The sequence below is a fragment of the Schistocerca gregaria genome, chromosome 2, assembly GCF_023897955.1.
Source record: "Schistocerca gregaria isolate iqSchGreg1 chromosome 2, iqSchGreg1.2, whole genome shotgun sequence".
Taxonomy (NCBI): domain Eukaryota; kingdom Metazoa; phylum Arthropoda; class Insecta; order Orthoptera; family Acrididae; genus Schistocerca; species Schistocerca gregaria.
In genome coordinates this window covers 740,823,747-740,835,816 of record NC_064921.1, presented here as the reverse complement: position 1 = coordinate 740,835,816, position 12,070 = coordinate 740,823,747, and the positions used below count along the sequence as shown (strand labels likewise).

Below are 12,070 nucleotides of genomic sequence, written 5' to 3'. Positions count from 1 at the left end.
GAGATATACTAAGTGCCAGAACAACCTCTGAAGTAGCTATAAATTCTGTATCACTCTGCAATAATGTTTTTAAGAGAGAATGATCAAGTTCAACATTTTTGTCACTTAGAGAGTGCACATTCTTTAACATCATAATTTCCTTCCTACATTTATCACAGAGTTTTGAACCACTGACTATTTAATGCAGATATGAAAGCAATGTGTCAGTTTCATCTGGGGAGGGGGGCAGGGCACACAAACACACTTATTGTTAAAATAGAAAATCACTTGTTAAAAATTAGCCAGTAACTTTTATATTTTCATGATTGATTTTAAGTCACCCTATAGCTTCTAACAACACCTTATTTTATTGAAGTTTTAAATATTTGACCTAAATAGTAAGTAATCTTCAATACCAGTTCACAAATAACTAAGTTATTACACCCAATCAACTCACAATACATCCACTTAGGAAGGGTTGCACTCACTCTATGAAAGTGGTTATTGTTATAACAATAAACATGAGTACACAGTCGAATTATTGGGAATACAGCCTCAGTCTTTTTTTTACTAATGAGGAAATTATCATCCCAAATTTATATTTTGGCCTGTGATTTACAACAATGCTAGCTACTCATTTAATAAATTTGGAAATTTTGAAACGTGTACTTTTGAAAAAAAATTAATTAAAATTTTAAATTTTTTAAAAAGAATTTTCTTATATTAACCTATATATTATTGTATACCACTATAAAGGGCATGAAAATGCTGTATAATGGTATTTACCCCAGGTCTGTAGCTCAGTTAAGAAAGCTTCTACAGCAATTGTAAACACTACCAAGCTCTGTTTTTGGGGCCAGCTCTGTAATTCAGAAACGATTTGACATATCTCAATAAAATTTAATATTTTTGTAAGTCTGTACCAAGAGCATACCGACAAAAAATTTCAAGAAAAATCTGAGATGGTGAGCATTATAGTCCACGAGATGCGTGATTGGTATTGACAGTTCGGGCAGACAGATGGCTATGTTTGCAGAATTTCACTTATGGCACTCTGCACCCAGTCTCTACTTGTATGTGTTCTCTAGCAGCAGAAACAAAAGCATCGACAGCATGCAGATCATATTTGTACGTGTGAATTTATTTACAGTTGAATTGCTCACTCCTTACTTTCTTGAGTGTGTTGCAATTATGCTAATGGGAAAGCACCACTCTCATCACTGTTAAATTTTCTATGCATTCTTCCACAATGCCTTCGGTTTCAGCTGCCTCTCTGATTACACTTGCAGTACTGTTCACAATTTTTGTCCACATTTTGCTTGTCACTTGATTGATAGCTGCTACAAAAAGGTATTCAGCTTTAGAGATCATGAATTTTTTATTGTTTGCAGCAATGTAGTTTTTGATTGACACTCTTATCCCTTCAGTGGCATTGAAGTGACATCATAATCACCTGTCGTTTTTTGAACGAAAGATTAACAAACAGTTTGGCACAAAACCATCTGATGTACCTATATCTAAAACAATAACTCACCCTTCTTTTCCCCTAAGGCACTGCCATGGTTCCCTCGGACCTTCCTTTTCTCCAGCCGCTATGTAAAGAATGGCTGATATTCAACCATGTTTCATCTATCCACATTATATTTTCAAATCTCATACCCATGATTCTCCACAGAAATCTGCATCGCCATGTGACTACACCTGTCATTTCCACCAATATTTTGCATGCGTTAAACACAGAATAGCTGAAGCCTATGTCTTCCATCACTGTATGTAATGAAATTTGCTTCCATTAACAAGATTGTCTTTCTGAAGTGGCACTTGTAATTTAGGTAGAGTAGCATGTTTCCTTCTCCTACAATATGATGACGAATAGAGTTTGTCTCAAAATCTTCCAAAGTTGTCACTTGCTTCTTCCACAGCTGCTTCTTTCCTGATGTGTGCAGCGTTGTTGTGCCACTCCCACCACAGTCTATATTGTACTGTTCTTTCCTTATTGTAACCACAGTGCTCTTTCTTATTTTCAGTGCTACGGTCCTCTTAACAACCTGAGGAACAGGAAATAAGGGCTCACCTTTTTCCTTTCATTCTTCAAAGTAGTCCCTCAATGAACACATGAATTCATGGGCCTGGCTGTGTAGCACACTTTTCTTACTCTGTTTCACTGCACTTGTTGGTCTGGCACTACTTGTTTCACTGCCCATTGGTCAAAAGGCAATGGTAGCAAATAAACACTAACAACAACAAAAACAAAATAAACTATGAACTGAACTATTAACACAAATGACGAAATGACAGCAGTGATTGCACGTGAGACACTCCTGGTACTTTGTGACTGCATGCATCAGGTTTACAGAGGGGCAATGTGCTCCTGTTATCAGCTCGAGTGCAGTCCTTCGTCGGTTGGCTACCTGCGGTCACTAGGCAACAGAATGATGCTACTGAGCTATCAGTAATAAAGACTCATTCTCCAGACTATAAACCCTGTGTTGATTTGACATGGAATAAATAACCCGAAAGTAATCCACCTGTATTAAGAAACAAAAGCAAACAAATTCTCACACCCTGATAAATTTCCTATTAAATGCCGCATTGAATACACTGCAGAATTTGCAGTCCCAGAACAGCAGTTAGTTACAAAAGTAGGTGATGTCCTGTTGCAGGAACCTAAAACATATTGATAAAATTGATGCAGGACGATTGCAAGGAAATGCAGAATGACTTGTACAGTACCACTTCCTGACCTAATGAATCATAGCTCTTTTTTAATAGAATAAATGCAAGATAGTTCCCATAACAAAATGGAAGAAACAAGTAGTAACAACTTACAAAACCATTCATAAACTGCTGGAGAATACCACATAATTCAATTATTGACAAATAATCCTGCAAAGTAATATGAAATGGGACAAATTTGTAAAATCAATAATGGGAAATTTATTGAAAGATGTCTGGAAAAGTGCAGTAAGTACAAGGCACTATTGCAACCAATTCTGAATACTGCACCATCTCCAATATTTGGAGTATTTATGTAGTATGCATGACATCAGACATCAAATAAATTCAGAGACAATTTGCTAGAATTTTAACTGGTCATTGTACCCAAACAAAAGTCTAATGGAGATGCTCAAGGAACTTATGTGGAAATCTTTGAGAGAAAAAAAAGACATTATTCTTGTGAAACCCCGTGGTCTAAATTAAGGTAACTGGTGGATCTGTTGTATGTGTTACAAGTGCTTTTAATTAGTGCTTCTTTGAATGGCACTTACTTCTAGATAAGCCAAAAAAGATTTGTGTCACTTGGTCTAGTTCCTCAATGATTTCCCATCTCAGACCACTTATATTTTAGCAATATTGATTGACTTCCATTTGTTCATTACCAATCAAATACGATTGCAAAAATTTATAAGTGTCTTTTGGAAATTATCCCACTCTGTGCTAATCTTGTCCTTTAATCAAAAACACAGGATTGAATTGATGTCCTTCACTGGTTGTGGAAGTAGACCTGAATGATGTCATTTGAAAGCAGGCATTGTATGTTCTCATATTTCATATGAAGTGTTCTAATTCTGAAGTTTCTCCAGTCATGTACTGAAACCATTCAGTTGGTATCATTTCCATTGGTGCTAATCAAATCTTTCCACTCATGCAACATTTTCCTATTGCTTATCTACTTAATTTCTTTCCACCTAAGACCTGACACACAATCCATTTTGCCAAGGGCGATGTGTTTTTGATTTGTGGGATCATAATGGAATGCTTCATCTGCCAAACTGTAATCTCTGCTACTTGTGCTTTGCACCTCTCGTACACAGACATTTTGTTTATATGTTTGCGATCAATGTCTTTCATGAACTTCACTCGTTATCTCTGCATATATTGTTTTGTAATTTTGTACATTGTTTTCTAATCTTGTATCTCGAGCAGCTTTTCCCTATTGGCTTGTAGACATTTTGTCTAGTGTAGACTCATAGTTCATCTGTTAATAAACTTCTCAATTCTGTTCATTAACTTCCATTGTGAAGCTTAAACATGCATCTCCCTCTCCATAAGTTTCATTTTTTTGCTGTTTTTTGTGTTTCTTTCTTTTCAGTTCACTGCTGGCAAGATTTTCTTTTTGTTCCTGTTAATGTCAATTTTATTTAACACACTAAAATTCCATCTAACACACTTTTTACTACCGTAACCAATTCACTTTTACTGAAATTTATTTCCCTTTCTCGTTTCCTTGATCTTCTCCAGTTGATATCCAAAAGTATTCTGACATGTGCATCTTGTCATCTCCTGTATACAAGGTGTTTCAGGAGGAATGGTAAATATTTTAGGAGGTGTAGTATAGATGAATTACGATAAAGAATACCATACAGCATTTGTCCAATATTTATTGAGTAAGAGATACAGCTGAGTTCACAGTGCACTTTCGTTTCTTGTGTTGGTTCACCAGTTCTTATGGGGTGATGGGTGGGAAGAACAACAACAAAAACAACAACACACTAGCACTCCTCTTGTAATCTTTAGTATGCACTGATTCATCATTGAGACTCAGTACCTCAGTTCTTTGTGGAAGACTTATTCACCCTGCACACAAATAATCGTATCTGCATCTACGTTGGATTCTAGGGAAGGAGAAAGTTGAGTCTTCTGCTTTGCAGCTGAAAAATCATTTATTATGTGAAGAAACCAAAGATGCATCCCTTGCTAAAGTAAGTTTTTGGAAAAGTTGTAGTTTTTACACAAAAGATTGAAAACTACAGATAGTGGATTCACATGTTTATTTGCAGTGTAGTTGTTCTCAAATGACTACTTAAGATACTTCAAAGTTAAGTGACTCACTGCACATGGGCGCAGAAATCCAGTCTGAAATCCCTCCCCCCCTCTCTCTACCCCCCCCCCCCCCCTCTCTCTCTCAACGCATACCTCAATATCTGTAGAAGTTATTCGAAATTTTTTGTAGTTGTCTGCTGGGAGTTTCTGAATTCCTTTCCAGCCTGTATTTTCAAGTTTTCTGGAAATCGTGCCCATGTCTGTTTCCTTCTTTAAGAAGCAATGCTGCTAATTTCGCTTGGTGCACTTTATGCTATAGAGTGCTGCACATGAAATGTAGCTTAATTTCAAAGTGTCCAGATAATATTTGAACGTGTGCTGTGCCAAACAAGTTACTTCTGTTTTTGGTGGACCTAACAAAGCAGAGCATTTGAGAGTATTCAGCTTGGCTCTGGCTACATGACTATGCACAGAACTGTGGAATCAAGGGGTTTTTCTGTCCACTGTTAGATGGCAGTGGCATAAAATCGTCAGTGGTGGTTGAAAAATTCATCGTAATTCAGCCAGTTTGCTCGAAATATTTATAAATTACATACACAAATCCTCCTCATAAATCAGTCAACATATTAGTAAAAACAGTATGAAAATCTGTACAGTAGTTTCTGAGGTTAACCTGAATACACAGAAAGAAGTGAAGAGGGGACTTGAATTTATATATATGTGGAGATGTGAACATCACACACACAAGTGTAGCTTAACTAAAATTACTAACTCAGTATTTTATTGCTGCACTTTCTCTTTTCTGCTGAGTGAAACTACATTGAAGCTTTTATTGAAACACATGTCACTGTGACACTTGAAGATGAAGATTCAGGGCTCCAAATTCATTGTGCTTTTAAGTAAAAATCACTATTTGTGACTGAAGGCAGATGATTTTGCATTCACATTTTAAGACTGTAGATCAGTCACCACTTTAATAGTTACTGCATTGAAAGTAAGACACATTGATGCCATGGTTCAGTTATTCAAGTAAGTTAGTTGCCTGCAAAAGATGGAAATCTGCAAAAGTGTGCTACATTACCTTGATTAATTTCAAAGTTGTGTTACATAGATACTACATAGTCAAGTTAAATTCAGGAAGTACACTCAAGGACAGGTTAAGTCATTTTCTACTACATTCCTCTCTTGTATATATCTTAATCCTAGTATGTGTTATAGCACTGTGTGTTGTTTACAAACATCAAAATTTTGAAGGCTTTTGTCGTTAAAATAAGGTAGAACAGATGTAATGCAAAAATAATGTCTTCTATATGTCTAAAAATGACTTTCAGATGCCAGCACACATCTTGACTCACTTTGGTGGTGAAGTGTCACGAGTCCCAGAGCGTTACCGAAGACTTTTATCACGTCCACGAAGACGCATTCACACATGTGAATATTGTGGACGAGACTTTCCTTCAAGTATACGTCTACGGTGCCACATCAGGCGACATACAGGTGAACGCCCATACACATGTCAGCTCTGTGGAAAGAACTTCTACACAAACCTGCAGCTTGTCGTCCATGTACGTCATCATGCTGGAGAACGCACTTATCGCTGTCCTGCACCATCTTGTCCTCGAGCATTTGCCAGTGCATCTGCTCTACGTGCACATTGTGCAACACATGCAAGGGTAAGCTAATACTTAAATTTGCTGAATAATATAAAAAGCCTCTGAACATCGTTAGTTTCGAGTAGTTGTTTTTCTTCTGATTTTTATCATCCTTAGAATCTTCTTAAATTTGATTACGTTTTAAGTAATGCAGCTAACAAGGTAAAATATGACATTTTGCTCTTTCTCCAGTCAAATACGATATCAGATTTCATGTTTGGCTTGTAATGTCGTTGTTTGCACTTGATGTGATTTATCTGTTTGTAACCTGCTTTTACCTTTATGGGTGACCTATAAAGTCCTTTATCTCTCTCTCTCTCTCTCTTTCTCTCTCTCCCTCTCCCCCTCTCCCTCTCCCTCTCTCTCCCTCCCCCCCTCTCCCTCCCTCTCTCTCCCCCTCCTCCTCCCCCCCTCTCTCTCCCCCTCTCTCCCTCCCCCCCTCTGCTCCACCTCTCCCTCCCTCTCCCTCTCTTAACTACACCAGCACACAGAGTGAAACCATCACATTGTAAATTAAGTTTTGTTTTTCAGTTTTAAAGCAAGGACCCAAAAAACATTTGAAAAGTAAGATGTATCTGGCAGAACTCCAAATACACACATTGTGTAAAAAAAAGAAAAAGAAAAAAGTTATGGCTGATATTGGTACAAAATACTCTCCACCATGCATTTTACAGTGACGTTTGGACTATAGAGTGGCTGCAAATGCAGAAACAATGCTGAAATTAAAAATTTATGGATCATCATACTTGTTTTTTCATAACTTACAGAATACAAAATTATCAGTCCATTTCTCTAAACTGTGCAGAGTTTTATAATTCCATAGAAGTGCCAGTAGAAATTTCGAGCGTGCATTATATTTCACATTAAAGGAGACTTATGGAGAAGCAGCTACTCAGATGCTGTCACTGATAGGTTTATCTGAAAACTAAATCATTTCACTGTACATTTTTAAGATGTCATTGAAATTGTCTTAAGCACTGTAAACATTTTACATTAAACTTTACTTTGTTTAAAATTAATTACAATTGGCAGTGCTTGTAGGGAGGCTCACATAAAAGGCACTGCCTGCATTAAGTCAATCTAGTGTGACGTATAGCAGCAGCAACCACCAACAGTTGTCAAAGCTCCAACTCTCCAGTATAACAAATGCCACTTCCCTTACACCTCAGACAGCTTTCTGTACTGTGGGGTCATTGGTTGCGCATTGAGATTTTGTGTGTTTTCATTTCTTAAAGTTGTGAGGCTAATATTTTATCTGTTATTACTATTGTTTGTTGTATGTTGCTGTACAATGTCAGAGGAGTTTGTCAAATGTAATTAAGTTGGGAAGTTAACATCACTCACTTTGCCAGAGGATTGCTGCACAAGATCAGTTGAAGGAGATGGTTTTATGAATTATATGCGTACACAGTCAACAGTTGCCTTGATAATCCTCACAACCATTCTGTTGTTATTGGTGAGATATCTACCTTGGCAAAGTGGAAGGAGGAAATATTGATGTCTTCAGCATCACAATGAGGAAGTAAGATATGGTGTTAAAAGGTGGAACTTGTGAAACTCTTAATATCTCTCCATAAAATGTGTTTTGCCAGATATAAAATAGACCAGCTGGCAAAAAACATATAGGCATACAGTCTCTGAGCTGCCATTTCAACCCAGTAGAATTTGTGTAGGCCCAAGTTAAAGACTGTTGCTAGTAATAAATAAAGTAAAATAAAAATTACTCTGCGACTGAAGCATTCACCAATGAAGCTGTTAGGAAAGTCATCTCTGACAACCAGAAGAAAACTGCCACTCGTATGCAGTGTGACATGGGAAGAGCTTGGTGGAACGAACCTGTTATAGAGTAAATGATCATATCAGAATTAACAACAGAGTGTGATAGTGGAACATATAATTGAGCTATTCTCATGTAACGTCTGTACGCCACGGACCATCAGGTGCTAGTGGTACATCCACTTCTTGCTTAATCACCATCTGACAGAATCCTCGTACAACTAGATGATAATGCCACCTTAGCATTTCACAACAAAGTAATGTATATGTGCTTTTTCTTAACCTCTGTTCTCAATAATATAAAAGACTTGTGTTTATGGCCTGTTACCATGATGTGTTTGTAACATCTTTTGCCAGCTGCTATACATGTGCTAAGAAACATTTTCATGTTTTTGGTTGGTAAGTTTTGCTATGTGAGAGTAAACTTTTCCAGTTGTCCCAAGTCTTATATTCTACAAAACACACAATTTTCCTTGTTTGTACTGACTAATGTATATGAGTAAATAATTGTGAGGAAGCAGATTACATCACACAAGTATGATAAATAGTATGCCTGTAATACATTTCTCATTATGACTCAGCCAAAAGCTTTGAAGCGAAAATACTAAGACAAGAAATATGGTTTTGTGTGATTACATACTTGGAATTCTTAAACAGTGTCTTATTTTGCTTTTCATTGATTAAATAGTAGTTTTTCAGATGATACCATAAATTCCGAACCATTGTATTATTCCTCTCTCAAATTTTTTCAGGTAAAACAGTACAACTGCCCACAGTGTGGAAAGGCTTTCTTCTGGCGTTCTGCATTTGTAGCACATGCCAGACAGCACACTGGATCAAGGCCATATGTGTGCGGAGCCTGCAACAAGTCATTCACACTACGCGGGAAGCTAAGTTTGCACCTACGGCGGAAACATGCTGCTGAACTAGGCCCTGGAGCTGAGGGCGAGGAAGGCCCACGATATTGCGCAGACTGCGGTCGTGGCTTCCGGACTGGAGCTCTCCTTGTAGACCACGCTCGTGAAGCTGGTTGTGTTACTCCTCCCCTGCCTGAAGGGACAGGTTAAAGAAAGATGCACAAATATGAAGAGAATAACGTGTGGCACATGTTGACGAAATGCATTACAAGGTGTTGTAAACCTTGAGTACCGAAGCGTAGGATACCTGTACGAGTGCCAGAATATTTTTAATTCAAACTAACACACTGACATATGATCACGTGAAACTTTTGTTTCCTTGTGAATGCCATTTTAAGACTCAGCTAGTGATATTGAACACTGAAATAAAAATACGAGTTTTGAATGTTGTCCTAAATTTACTGGGTTAGTCATGTAGAGTGGAGCAAAGGGATGGATTATTTCCTTTGCACTAGGCAACTGTTACCTGATTAGGCAGTCACTAATAATTAGGGGAATGCCTAAGCCATATACATTTTAGTCAAGATTTCAGTTTTCTATGGTAAATTATTTTAGGTGCATTTATTTCTTAAAAAGCCTTCCACTGTATCTGATCAGACAAAAAATCAGGATCTTCCATTTCTTTTAAATATGTCTGTATCCTCAGTCAGTTAATTCTTGGCAGTTTTATGACAAATTTACCACCATGTGAAAATATTTTCTTCGGGTATTAAAGTTTTCTGTGTGTATTTCACTTTCCTTGCATTTAAGAAATTCTGAGTATTAGATAGACATCCAGTTAAATGGCAAGACATTTAATTTTCCAACTGACATTGCCAATTTTATAATAACATTTAAGAGGTACTATCCATGTTCAAATTATTGTTTAATATTACTTTCTGATATGTAAAAAAATGAAATATTTGGTCAGCTGTAGATGCTAATAGAAGAACCAAAGCAACTACAACAGAGGAATGTTTTGATACAGTATACCCCAAATGATGCTGTGTTGGTTAATTGTAAAAGTTTCTGAGAAAAATACAGCACTATTTTCTTCTGATCATTAAGTGACATATTTAGACTACTTTGTGATTTAGAAGGAATGTGTATATTAAAGTGCCATTATCTGAGTTGTATATTGTTTAAAAAGAAAATTTTCTGATGTGTGGTAAGTCATGGGATTTTTTTGAAAATGTTCTTTTTGTCGTGTATTTGAATATTGTTTTGAAGGGATAATGATATATGAGGAGGTTTATGAGTGTGCTTCATATAGTGATAAAGCAGTTGATAAGACTGGAGTGGATTAATTTTCTCTTGAGCATTTGATAGATGTCTTGGTAGTCTCTTCCAGAAACAAACTGGTATTTTAAAATGGTCTCCCTTTACTTCATTATGGCAGTGCTGTGTTGCACTCCTTAAAAAAAGGACAGTTTTTTTCTAAACTGTGTATGACTGACTGATGAGTGCTACAGTCCCTAGTCCTCCCCCCAATGCGGCAGTTTGATATGGAAGAGACAGCTAGACAGCTCAGTTACCTGTTTTGATAAGACATTTTGTGTTACAGATGTACTACTTTGTCTCTCATTCCATATTTTACAAAATAAAACTCCGTGTGCCGTTCTTTGTTCTTTTATTCATTTTGTTCATTATCAGTTTTCAAACTATTGAAATTCATAGTTGTGTGTATAAATTTTTCTGTTTCTTTGCTCCATAAATAATGATGCAATATTGGAAGAATGAGAGATTCTTGAAATAAAAATTATTGGTGTGCTTTTCATGTCCATATTGTTTTAAAATAATTGATTGTATTCAGTCTACTAACTGCCCACAGCTACAGTAGTTTGGTTCGAGTCGTAAGCTTAGCAGTTAAGCTTTACCAGGTAGCCATTGCTTTGCGTCAGGCGCTCTGTCCGTATTAATATGGGTACCCTTCGTTTTTCACATGCTTCGTCTGGTTTGAATTGATTGCTTATTTTTCTTTCATCTGATAAGTGCCATTCTCATTGTTATAGGTGTTTACATCACTCTAAGCTGAAAATGTATTAGGTCCCTACTGCACTGTGTCATGCATTGTTTGTTGCACTCTGTTTACGGCCTGTCGCCGCTCATGGCATGGCTGGCTTCTGTGCGCACTATCCCCACTTACAATTAAAAAAAAAAAAATGAGAGGAATTGTCTCATTAGTGAAACAATGGCAAGAGACTGCTATTTGTTGTTACTTACACTGCTGCTTTCTTTGATAATGATCAACAAGAACCAAATAATAGACTGCGTATGATAGAAGATGGTCTGAACGAGAGTTTAGCAAAAATTTTTCTTCATTTGAAAATCTTTGCAGATGCCTCTTTAGTACATTACATTCTGCATAGAAATTAGAGTCATCTTAGATTTAAAAATATAGTCAATTGCCGTGCTTCATTTCTGACTTTATCACTATTAGGCATAAGAATAATACTAATATAAATATGACATGATATGTATATTCTTCCGCATTTGCTGTTGTCTCACTCTAGTTTTGTAGTTTATTAGGCAGACAGGATTTAAATGAGATAGCAGCAAACATGAAAGAATACATGGCAAAATGTTTATATTCGTATTATTCTTATGGTGAAGAGAATACTGCATGTGATTCACAATTCATAAAAGTTCCAATTAGCAACCATCTCTTCTCAGTGGTAGGAAAAAATTGAGAAAGTTGAGTTGGCCATATTGACAAACATCCCAAACAGTTTTGCCAGTCGGATTTTTGTAGTACATTGAAATGCTGCTACATTAGAAGGTGAACAATACAGAATTTGTATTTAATTCGTTGGATAATGAATCAAAATGTAGTGGTCGAAACTCGGGGTGGAGAATAAAGCTCGTCTTCCACCTTTTTTTAAATTTATTTACTGACACAAAGGTTTTGGCACCAGTATTTATCTTTGTGCCTGCAAAGCATGCCTGTGTAGTGCTACATATATTCGACGGCAGAAGTTAGTTGTGGTGGCACCTACCAACATG

General features: G+C 36.7%; 1 protein-coding gene across 5 annotated transcripts in view; it reads left to right on the top strand.

The window, feature by feature from the left end:
- LOC126334912 (zinc finger protein 345-like) overlaps positions 1-10,848 on the top strand; it is a 168,512-nt gene extending 157,664 nt beyond the window's left edge. For all 5 annotated transcript variants that reach the window (XM_049997629.1, XM_049997628.1, XM_049997630.1 and 2 more), the window contains 2 exons: positions 6,075-6,416; positions 8,924-10,848. In XM_049997629.1, coding sequence (XP_049853586.1) covers positions 6,075-6,416; positions 8,924-9,238 — 657 coding nt within the window. In that variant the 3' untranslated portion in view covers positions 9,239-10,848. The remainder of the gene's footprint in view (positions 1-6,074; positions 6,417-8,923) is intronic.
- The last annotated feature ends 1,222 nt before the right edge of the window (positions 10,849-12,070 follow it).